General features: G+C 36.1%; 1 protein-coding gene across 2 annotated transcripts; it reads left to right on the top strand.

Moving 5' to 3' along the window:
- Nucleotides 1–3,043: 3,043 nt before the first annotated feature.
- Nucleotides 3,044–9,602, top strand: LOC108737223 (4-coumarate--CoA ligase 1-like). Of its 2 annotated transcripts, none has more exons than XM_025981234.1 (6): nucleotides 3,044–3,118; nucleotides 3,786–3,907; nucleotides 6,033–6,544; nucleotides 6,742–6,895; nucleotides 7,563–7,856; nucleotides 9,070–9,602. In XM_025981234.1, the coding sequence occupies exons 2-6, from the start codon at nucleotides 3,839–3,841 to the stop codon at nucleotides 9,580–9,582; spliced, it is 1,542 nt and encodes a 513-aa protein (XP_025837019.1). In that variant the 5' UTR covers nucleotides 3,044–3,118; nucleotides 3,786–3,838; the 3' UTR covers nucleotides 9,583–9,602. The 2 variants fall into 2 exon arrangements, with proteins under 2 accessions (XP_025837019.1, XP_018325455.1); XM_018469953.1 differs by lacking the exon at nucleotides 3,044–3,118 and adding an exon at nucleotides 3,525–3,686.
- The last annotated feature ends 2,342 nt before the right edge of the window (nucleotides 9,603–11,944 follow it).

Below are 11,944 nucleotides of genomic sequence, written 5' to 3'. Positions count from 1 at the left end.
CAAGTGAATTAACTTAACGTTCTACACACCTATAAAACTTTTGCTTTGTTTTCTATTGTTAATTTATATACATTTTTGTTTTAAGAAATTGCTAAACATTTTCGTCTAGTACTGTACAGTTCTAGCCGATCTCCTAAGACCGCCCATCGAGAGCTCTGCTCGTTCAAGCTTGTTCCAACTATTCCTGTATTGCTCACTCCTAGAGTGTATCCTTTCTATCTTCGCGCAGATTTCTTCAAGGTCACAATTCTAACAAATTGAAATGAACTGTACGTAGGTGTGCCACACATCATCCGCTTCACCACCATAAATTACTTCTACTTCCGATTCTGGTTGATAAATATGATTCCGTCTTAATAGTGATTGCAACTGACTCTTATTATTTAAAGAATCGCTAATTGGACCGAACGAACAAGACTAAAACTAAAACCAAGATCGAATATGTAAGGTCAAGCCCAAATTCGCAAGATCAAACGAAAAATTATTACTTCCGGTGGATTTATAAGTTAAATTATTTGAAGCAACTTTAATATAGGTATTGTATTCTTGGAAGAAAACATTTTTAGTATTTGAAATTTTCAGTCTGCTTTACTATATTTTAACACTCAATATAAAAAAAGAAGAAACATTACCATTATTTGAAAAAAATGGTCTTTATTCCTATGTCTGGATAACACATGGTTGAAATATAGAGACGAAATATTTTTTTTTTTGATATTATTTATTTCTTTCAAGTACTTTGTACTAAGTATTATGTTCGCTACAAAGTCAATTTATGGGTTGAAGGTAGGATTAACTTATGCATTGAAGGAAGGCTAAGTTCTCGAGTTCTCAGAAATCTGAACTATCAACACTATTTTCTCTAAATGTCATGACACGCTCGCATGTATGACAAATTTCGGCATTTAATACAATTATGGTGTCAATATATAGAAAAATTTAAAATAGCGCAATTATCAGATTCAATGAGCAAAACCAAGACTTAACACTCAGGACCAATACCTAGACCGAGACTAAATCAACAAGATCAAAACCAAAGATCAAGACTGTATCAGCAAGATCAAAACCATTCCCAAAATTAGAACTATTTGAGCTTGACCAAGACCAATACAATATATACCAATATATGAAGACTGGGACTCAAACATCTCTTGAATAGTCACATTGTGGTTGAGTTTGACCCACGGCCAAAAAGGGTTGTCAACGCCTGGTCTAGATCATACCGCTCGATCCTGTATCCGAGTCTGTAAGGTTTTTAATATTGCAGGCTGGGAAGAAAGAACTGGTTGAGGTTATGGTTGTTGTTGCGGGGAANTTAGTGGTCAGAACATTGGTGCGTAAAGCCAAAGGTCCCGAGTTCGATTCCCGGCGGGGCTGGGACAACAGCAACAATTTTTCCCTCATTAATTTGTGGTAGTTTGTAGTGGGTAAATAAAAAATCGAAAAAATGATTTCAAATTAATATTGTATCCCTATCAAATTGGTAATTAAGTAGACGATAAAGAATTATAATAGTACCATTTTATAGTATTTATCTTATAATGTTACACTCATTGTAAGTTAGTGATACGTTTTACCACAATGCTGTACCACTGTGAATGTTTTTTCCAAAGTTGAGCAGATGACTTAGCTCACACTAACATACGTAGATGTGCCACACATCATTCGCTTCACCACCCTAAATTACTTCTACTTCCGATTCTGGATAAATATGATTCCGTCTTAATAGTGAGTGCAATTGACTCTCATTAATTAAAGAGTCGCTAGTTAGATTCGAACGAACAAGACCAAAACTAAAACCAAGATCGAATATGCAAGGCCAAGACCAAACGAAAAATTATTACTTCCGGTGGATTTGTAAGTTAAATTATTTGAAGCAACTTTAATATAGGTATTCCATTCTTGGAAAAAAACATTTTTAGTATTTGAAAGTTTCAGTCTGCTTTACTATATTTTAACAATAAATACAAAAAAAGAAGAAACATTACCACTATTTGAAAAAATGTTCTTTATTCCTTTGGCTGGATAACACATGGTTGAAATACTTTGTACGAAGTATTATGTTCGCTACAAGGTCAATTTATGGGTTGAAGGTAGGATTAACTTATGCATTAAAGGAAGGCTAAGTTCTCGAGTTCTCAGAAATCTGAACTATCAACAATATTTTCTCTAGATGTCACGACAAGCTTGCATGTATGACAGAAAATTTCGGCATTTAAGACAATTATGGTGTCAATTATCAGATTAAATGAGCAAAACCAAGACTTAACACACAAGACCAATACCTAGACCGAGACTAAATCAGTAAGACCAAAAGCAAAGATTAAGACTTTATCAGCAAGACAAAAATCATTCCCAAAATTATAAGTATTTGAGCATGACCAAGACCAAGACTAAATAAGCAAGACCAATACAATATATACCAACATATCAAGACTGGGACTCAAACGTCTCTTGAATAGTCACATTTTGGTTGAGTTGGGTTGCCACCGCCTGGTCTAGGTCATACCGCTCGATCCTGTATCCGAGTCTGTAAGGTTTTTAATATTGCAGGCTGGGGAGGAAGAACTGGTTGAGGTTGTGGTTGTTGTTGCGGGGAACGGGAGCATTTATTTTTTCATGACGGCTGGTATCCAGATTTTATTTAGCTCCCTTCTTCTTTTCTATTGAAATTATATGTGTGTTATTTTCATCTTTTATGCTTTGAAAGGCGAATCAAAATGATTCTGTTTATCATTTCGACATATACTTCTTGACAACTGCAAGGTATGCGTTAAACTCATCGTGTTCAGGAAAGATTTATTTAGCTCTTAACCAATTTCCAATTACCTTTTAGTTGCGAGGTGAGTTTGTAGATATCTTTAGTACTGTGTTTCTTCAGTTTCACCAATTCCAACCAATCCTTTTTATGCAGCGTAGAAGTTACCTCCCCGTGTACAGGTAAATGTGTCAGCGACGTCTTTTGTCTTGTTTATCTCTTTGATTGAGTGCAATCGTTTCCTCTCAGTGTTGCTTTAATATATTTTCGTTTGTCATCAAGATACTCATGTTTTACTCTGGTGGTTAGGGTTTTGATTATTTTTTCTTTTTTATCTGGGATGGTGATTTGAAGTTCTGGGTAATTATCTGTCCATATCAGTTGATTTCTGATGACAAAAATTAGTTTAGTTCAAAGGTCTGTATGAATCCAAATGACAAGGCCGTTACAACGTAACGAAGTGGTTTCCAAGGTCCTCTGTTCAAACATTTCTCTGGAGAAATTTGCTATGATCAGACTGAAAGAGTTTCCGAAAGCAACCTCATCTGTTTCCAACTATAGAAATTGCTGTTCAATGCGAAATAATTAGTTACATCGTAATAATGACCTATGAACTATGAAATAGAAGGTTACACTGCTCACGGTCACTGTATTTCTAAAGGCAAAATGAAACAATTTTAAATAAAACTATGAGTACTAAAAATTGGTAGCAGTTATGAAGAGATAAAAAATATTTCTCTATAATTTTAGTACAGTATTATTGCATTGTTTACTAGTATTATCTTGTATATTTTAAAAATTATACAAATACTAGGTAAGTCACTTAAAGTAGCAGATTAAATATGAATAGAGTCGAGCGAGAAAACCAAACATACTGTTACTGAATGTTGTGAAGTTCACTACCCTTTACCAATGGATTTAAAAACGAGTAATCAATGCTTTTATATTAGAAATAAACAAGAATATAACAAAATTTTGACAAAACACGTAAATGTGTGTGCAAAATATTATTGTTAATTAATTTTAGGTACTAAACCACGTGGAAAAATTTTAAGTAATGAATCGTACAATTTTCTTCGTATGGACCATCGTGGACTTGGCCACATATTGTTTGAGAAGCTTGCGGAGCACGGAAAAGATGTAATGCAAGTAAGTAAATTCATACTATCCCTTTTATGTGTTTCTTACCCATAATTATACAGTACGTAATGTAAGTGTAGGTATCTATTGTTAAATTACTATAAGAATTATTTTTATGTCATCGACAATTTAGGGAACATTCTAGTTTACTCTTATTTCACCAACACTTTTACACTGAATATAAAAAGAAATTACAGTAGCAGCACATCACTTTGACCATAAAATATCAGAAATGGGCTAAACCATCACCTCCAGATTGCCCAATATTGTCGATTTGTCAATCACTGATTACGTCAGAGCCGGGCAAACTTTAACTTCGTAGGAGCCTCTACTTGAGGTTAGTTTGAGTCACTCCATACCCTTCAATGAGTACGAGAGAGTAAGCAGTAATGACCCATATTGCTTTCTCTTTTTCTTCTCCCTTCCACTCCCATATCAAGCCCCTTCATCCCATAGACGAGCGAAGCCTCTCTCGCAACTTAAATAATAGCATGCTGGACTGCGTTCGCAATACTATTAGGTTCGGCTATGGAAGAGGGGACTCACCTACGAAATGGAAGAGATAAGAAAAGGAAAGGATCATCTCACTCGCACTCGCAGGATCAATGAGGAGCTCCTTGGCTATACCTGAGGAGCACTCGGGAGTCAAAAGAGCCGAGTTTGCCCTGCTCTGGATTACGTCGCCAGAATCGTTTTGTTTTGATCTACCTTAATAGTAAACAGACTTTATATAGATATTGGCCACAGAGTATTAAACCCAAGTAGAAAGAAGTCATGCATAGGCCTGTATTGGTCCAAAATTCGGTCAATATTCAAATACTAAGGCTGGCTATATTAACGTTTCGCCAAGTTTGGTTCAATAGTGGGACAGGGAAATATTGTCTTGTCAATGCTAGTCCAATGTTTGGGCAATCTTCGAATGCAAAGGCTAGGTTTATTCCCTTTTTGGCAAGTTTGGTCCAATACTAAACAGTCAAATAAGGGTATCATACTTTCGGTAATAATTAATAATGTTTCGTTAAGTTTGTTAAACAGTGGGCAGTCAAGTATGTGTTTGCCAATAATGGATCATAGCTCTGGTAATCTTAAAATTCTAATTAACGTTTTGTTACGTATGGTGTAATACTGGGCCGTCAGGTATGGGTTTTTCAACACAGGATCAAAATTCGGTGCAGCTTTGAATGTCAAAGCTAGGTACATAAACGTTTTGTAAGGTATATCCATTACTGGGCAACGAAGTATGGGGCAAAATAGAAAGTTGGAAGACAACATACTTACTCAATCTTGGATTGGATTTATTCATCATGCCGTGACACAATATTAGCCGCCCAATTCTTAGTTCAGTATTTTGGGCTAACATTGTTCATCAAGTCTTGACCCAATATTGGCTGCCCAATGTTGTGTTGGTATTATTCACCAAGTGTTGGTTTAGAATTTGCTACCCAGTAGTGGACCAAGCTTTTTAAAGGAAGTATCAAACCAGACATTTGTCATGCTTAGTCCAATATTGCTTGCCAATATCGTACTAGAATTGAACAATCTTGGGCTGAGGTTAGGTACAGCTTGGTTTATTTATTCACCAATTCTTGGTTCAGTATTTTGGGCTAACATTGTTCATCAAGTCTTGACCCAATATTGGCTGCCCAATGTTGTGTTGGTATTGTTCACCAAGTGTTGGTTTAAAATTGGCTGCCCAGTAGTGGGCCAAGCTTTTTAAAGGAAGTATCAAACCAGGCATTTGTCATGTTTAGCCCAATATTGCTTGCCAATATCGGACCAGAATTGAACAATCTTGGGCTAAGCTTAAATACAGCTTGGTCCGGTCGTGATTTCCAATATGGGTGTGAGGTCGTCTATAAAAGACAGAATAATTGCCGTATATTGTTAAATAATTGGTTGACCCGAAATCTCTCAGCGAATAATCATAATCACCGTAAAGTCTTGAGCCCGAAGTCTTGTTAGACACGCACCTCCACTTGTTTTCACCTTAGAATGAACGCCCATTGGGAAATTTTGAAGAAAATAAATAAGTTTACTTACTAATCATGAAAACTTGACTTATTTTATTTACTTTTTAATGTTCAAAAGATCTTCGTATTCGAGTATCCGTCTTTAACTTTTGCTTTTATTGCAGATAGATACCATAACAGGAGAGAAAGACACATTTGAGAGTTTTCGCCTAAGGTGTATTAGAACAGCATTACATATGAAGTCTAATGGTCTTGGTCCCCAAGACATAATTACAATTTGCACTTGCAACACCTTGAATGCTCCAGTTCCTCTTATAGCATCTATTTTAATCGGAGTTATTCCTAATACTCTGGATCCGTCATTCTCTGCAGATGAGTTTAAACACTACCTTCAAATAATAAAACCGAAGGTCATGTTTGTAGCTTCAGAAATTGAACCTTTAATTAAGGAAGCAATCAAAGCCAATAATTTAAACACGGAAATAATAATTTTCGGTTCTTCTTTTAACGATTTTTTAAAGCCATCTGAAGAAGAAGAAACTTTCGTACCATTTCTTCCCTTAAGTATTAGAGATACAGTTCTTATTTTATTCAGTAGTGGTACTACAGGAACACCCAAAGCAGTTTGCTTAAGCCATATTAGTTTTTGTCTTTTCGTTTCACCGACTGGTATCAAGTAAGTATAGGTATAAAGACTTCATGAATAGTAACTATCTAACGACATTGTAAGATTTTTGTGATGTATTTCTTACGATAAGTAAGAGCGATCTCTTTTTACTGTGTTCCTCATCAGCTAGCATTGGACAACAGTTCTGAATTGTAAAATTTATGTTTCTATCCCTTCTATGTCTGGAATACATATTCGTTTTTTAGGAGTAACCGCAATCATTTTCTTCCCTTTTCATCGTTGCATTGGATATCTCATGTTGGCGCAACATTTTCTAATATTGTGCACGGCTCTGTAAAGTTAGTCTGTCCAACATTTGATAATCCACGAACATTTTGTGATATCGCCAGAGACTATAATGTAAGTTGCTAGAAATAGTTTTTTATTTACTGTTACCAAGTATAAATGTAAATATTATACGCTATGTCTGATCAATATTCCGGAATATTTAAGGATAATATCTGTAAAAAGTGTGCATAAAAAGTATTCCAGTTAACGAGCCAGCAGTGATTAAAAACAGTTACCGCGTTATCTTATCGTATTTCGATGAAACACACATACCTATTCGTGACCTTCGCAAACAGCTGATACGTAGACAAGTCAATTGTACGTAATGATTAGTAATAATCTGCTTTCGTTGCCGTTCGATTAGTAAAGTATTACCACAAAATACAAAAATAAGTAGAATGTGGAAATATCAAGCAAAAGGCAGAATATGCTCACATGGTGGTCACGTATAGACGCTGCAATCGAAATACACTATCGGTACATGGTAATACGTGTCATCGTCATTATTGCCGAAGCACTGTACTACCTGCTCACATATAGATTAAAAATTTCAATAATGTTGAAAATGTTGGTTTGGTTTGTATTTGTTAATTAATTTTCCGAAGTGCTTCTGCTAACAAAGAAACTGGGATTCTACTACTGTCGCTAATATTATGTTGCATAAGAAGTGTTATGAACCTCAAACTAGTTTCACCAACTTAGCTTTAACAACATGTAATGATACACATTTATGTTTTAGCTGCGTACAACTTCTTTGACTCCCTATCGTTTGATGGAGATATCAAAATATTGCATAAACAATGGAGTTACTCTTTCTTTGGATAACATAATTGTCGGTGGAGCACCTTTGACTAAAGAACATATTCGATTAACTACTAAAGCTTTCCCAACTGCAAAAATAACCAACGTTTATGGACAAACTGAACTTGTAAACATTTCATTTTTCCCCAGAAATGAGAAGCTAGCCAAAAAACACGAAGAGAAGGTTTTCAAAGGATCATGTGGAAAGATTGGTCCTGGAATAACAATGCGAGTAAGGGAGTTAACTTACATAGAATGCCTAAGTGTGTTTACAATTGTGTGTTCAGATGGTAACTTTATCTACAAGACCATTTAGAAAGAAAAGTTTAGAATATATTACATTTTTTGCCAAAAACATACCTACATTCTTTCGCGATTTGATATACAATCGTTTACAGTTTACACAAACCTGTTGGAGCTGTCTGCGATGCGTTGATGAGATGAGATCCACCTCTGCTACATACTAAACATTCAAGGTCATCGTGTTTGCTGGCACTAGCATTACCTCGTCACATTATTCTGACATCTCACACAGAGGCATTAAAGAAATACCAGTCTGTTATAAATCTCCCTAACCAAACAATGACGTCGCCAATGGATATAGGTACATCTCCGAACAGTCTGCCATATTATTGCCTATTTAGTATTACATGTAATACATTGCCGATTGCTATTTAGGAAATGTATAGATTTCCTAGGAAATGTGTGTAGTACTATTTATTTCACAAATTTCCGGGCGATTTAAGAAATGTATACAATGACGGATTTCATACTTTTCCGGTAACACATACATGTACATTAACTAGACATATTACCTTCGTTGTTTCTTACAGAGATTAATTTTACACTTTTTACCCTACGACACATGCATAGTAGTCACCTTGTCCTTGAGATGACATTACAGCATAGTAACTGTTGTCAGCCATAATTAACACTTCAGCCACCATTCATACACTATCTTTGGTCAGCCATCTTTAATCAGTCATTTTTTATCAATCAAAGCTAACCGTTGAGTTTAAATTTCGAAACACCGGCATGCTCTAGAGATATAAATTAAAAGATACCGAATTGATTCCTGGTCCAAGTTTCCGTCAATAAGGGGTAGTAATATTCCACAGATAACATTTTACTTCCAGGAGCGGTCAAGACAGAGGGGCAGGGGTGGATCAAGCGCCCCAAATAGAAAACTTATCAACGTGATTGTCAAAAAAATATTGATGAGAAAAAAAATTGTGTTTCTGAAAAGTCCCACCTTATCCCAATGACTAGAGCGGTACCTGTTCACTTCTTTGCTGTCTTCGTTTCCTTACCCAACCAACTGGTGTGAATGAAACACTCAAAGTGTTTAATAGTAATCTCTGATAAATTTATTCTAACAGCGTTTGTAGATGTTTAAGATGTCATTTTACAACATATAGATATTCTCTCCATCATTTTTTCCGTAGATTGTAGATTTGGATACTGAAGACATTCTAGGTCCTAATGAAGAAGGCGAAATCCGTATCCGGTCCCATACATTAATGAACGGTTACTATGGAGTGGATTCGTCAGATGTATACGATTCTCAGGGTTGGTTCAAAACAGGAGATATTGGCTATTATGATGAAGACGAATTTCTTTACATTGTTGGTAGATGTAAAGAAATTCTCAGATACAAATCGTTTCCAATAAATCCTTCCATTTTGGAAGACATTTTGTTACATCATCCGGCTATCAAAGAATGCATTGTAATTGGAGTTCCTCATGAGATAGACGGTGACCATCCCGTAGCATTTGTGACCCTTAAAGAGGGTTACAATATTGATCCTAATGAATTACAGAATTTTGTTGATGGACGAGTCGATGACCGCAACAAATTAAGGGGAGGTGTTATACTAATTGACAAAATACCATTAACGCCAACAGGAAAACCTCAGCGTCGTGTGTTAAAAGAAATGTTACAAACTCTTAAAGCTTAATAAACAAAAGTTACTTGATAGTATTTCTTATCATTGTTACTGACTTTTTTTATGAATGTTCAAATATGTGCATAACGTATTTCGTTTTCCTTTTGTAAAGTTAAAAAGATAATTTAAGAGATTAAACTTTCAAACAAGAAAAATTCTTTAACTCATGTTTTCCTACCAGTAATAGAAAATAGTAATTTAATCCTTTGCCTTTGCTTACCACCGCAAACGAGCTACCAGAATAACGGAACCACGTCAAGCCACCCTAATGCGCCAAATACCCCTGTAGCCAACGACTAGCAAAGCGAAGGAAATAACCACGGTCACCCATTTGCAGCTTGTCTTATAAACAGAAAATTTTATTTTCATTTGAAATTCTCCTTTAATATTTTGCCCATTTTGTAATTTAGCCCATAGTTTACTACATAAAACATTGTACACTACTTGAAATTAAGTAGGTGAACGACAAGCACTTAAATTGTGGTTGCTTTAAGTTTTATAGCTTGAGAACCTTTAAGAGTTGATTAGGATAGGCTCCTAATAAAGTTGGTATACTTACCATAAAAGTTAACAAATGCAGGAAAAGAAAGTTTGGAAGCGTTCGAAATGTGGTGTTACAGGCGAATGATATTGATACCGTAGATAGAGAAGGTTAGAAATGAAGAGGCATTAGAAAGAATAGGTGAACAAAGGACTCTATGGAAATCAATAAGAAATAGGCGAGATAGGTTGGTAGAACACCTTCTCAGGCATGAAGATCTAGTCAGAGACATATTAGAGGCAGAAATGCAAGTTTGGAAGGGTAGAGGTAGACCTAGATTAGATTACTGTTCGCAAATAGTTAACGATATGAGTTGTTCTAATTTTAATGAAATGCGAAGATTAGCTCAGGATAAGAAAGAGTGGAAGTATGTGCCCAACCAGTCTTATGATAATGATGATGAGGTGCAACTAAATTGGCCTTAAGGTATAGGCGAATGGAGTATAGAACCGAGCGGCATGGCCTAGAGGTCTAGACCATTGCTTAGCAGGACGCCGGTTCGATTCCGGGTCCGTCCGTCTGCCTTGGTCCAAGTTTTTCTGTGGTTTCCTTGGATCACTTAGGCAAATGCTGAGGCAGTAATATTCCACAGATAATCTTTCACTCTCTTCTGCCTTCATTTCGTCCGTCTCATCTTTCTCACCCGAACCATCACCTACCCATTCCCACGATTCCTGAAAGCAAGCTGAAGAGGGCTTTCCGCCCTAACTTCCGGCATAGCCCGGAGGGACTGCCCGCCCACCAGCATTACTGGCTGGTGGGAATGAAACACCCACAAGTTTTTTTTTTTTTTGGAGTATAGAAACAAGCTCCTTCATTCGCACGCTGAGTAGTTCAGGTAAACTGGTGGCTACCGCAGAAATAACGGCGGTATCTATTCTTTCAGTTGAAGGCGGCTATTTTTGGTTGTTCTCCCCGCTAGCGGGATGTTGAGCATCTCGATGTACCTTGGTGATAGGTGTGTTTATTTTATTATTCATTTATACCTATAGGAGTACCTGAAGGAACTGCCTCAGGAAATATGCATAATACAAGCCTGGAAGAAGTGACAAAGAGGTGAGGGCACATTTCTTGTTCATCCAGATGAGCATTAGATATGAAACATCACACGAAATGTGGCTTAGAGGAAGTCAATGCTCCAAACCACCGACACATTGCTATTGATTGTCATGTGTAAACGTGTACGTGATAATTGATATATTTATTCTCGACGGCTTTTGAGTATGCCCGTAGGCATGGACGGTAACCTTTCTACTAAAGACGGAAAGGGTAATAAATCGTACACTGTGTCGCTCATATAAAAGGGTAATACTTTTAAGATAAGTCATTTAAGTTCGAGTTCAAGTCAGTTCTAGTTCTTGTAAAAGTTCAACCTCAAGATCAAGACAATTCTATTTCAGTAACACTGTATCTTCGCTGAATCGTTGTCCAACATAAGAATAGTTGTTAATATTGTATTTTAAGTGCAAAATTAAAAGTATTAAAAACTTCGATTTTATTTTTGCAACATCATATCTCTTCGAGTAACAACCAGAGGATGTGCTTGAAATTTGAAAGGATTGAAACACGAAAAACGCTTCGTTGCTGACTAGGGAGCACGTAAAGAGAACATAATTTCTGTATTTTTTATTTGGGAGCATCCCCCTACAAACCTTGAACATGGTCCAAGTAAAAAAGTCAGTTTTTGACTAAATCGTCACCACATAAAGAGCACATTGCTCCTGTGGTTCCTATATTTCTGTACAATATTATTTGCTACTAAAAATCAAATCATGACAATGAACCATTTCTTTCATTGAAAATTTTTAGGATTTCAGTCCAGAGAATATTAGA

The sequence above is a fragment of the Agrilus planipennis genome, unplaced genomic scaffold, assembly GCF_000699045.2.
Source record: "Agrilus planipennis isolate EAB-ADULT unplaced genomic scaffold, Apla_2.0 scaffold9, whole genome shotgun sequence".
NCBI classification, from domain to species: domain Eukaryota; kingdom Metazoa; phylum Arthropoda; class Insecta; order Coleoptera; family Buprestidae; genus Agrilus; species Agrilus planipennis.
Note: the sequence above shows the minus strand (reverse complement) of the source record. Positions and strands in the feature narration are given on the sequence as shown.

What these genes read in the sequence shown, in the direction of transcription:
- LOC108737223 (XM_018469953.1), top strand. An exon ending in GTTTCACCGACTGGTATCAA is followed by an intron (nt 6,545 to 6,741) that starts GTAAGTATAGGT and finishes TTCGTTTTTTAG; the next exon opens with GAGTAACCGCAATCATTTTC. An exon ending in ATATCGCCAGAGACTATAAT is followed by an intron (nt 6,896 to 7,562) that starts GTAAGTTGCTAG and finishes TTTATGTTTTAG; the next exon opens with CTGCGTACAACTTCTTTGAC.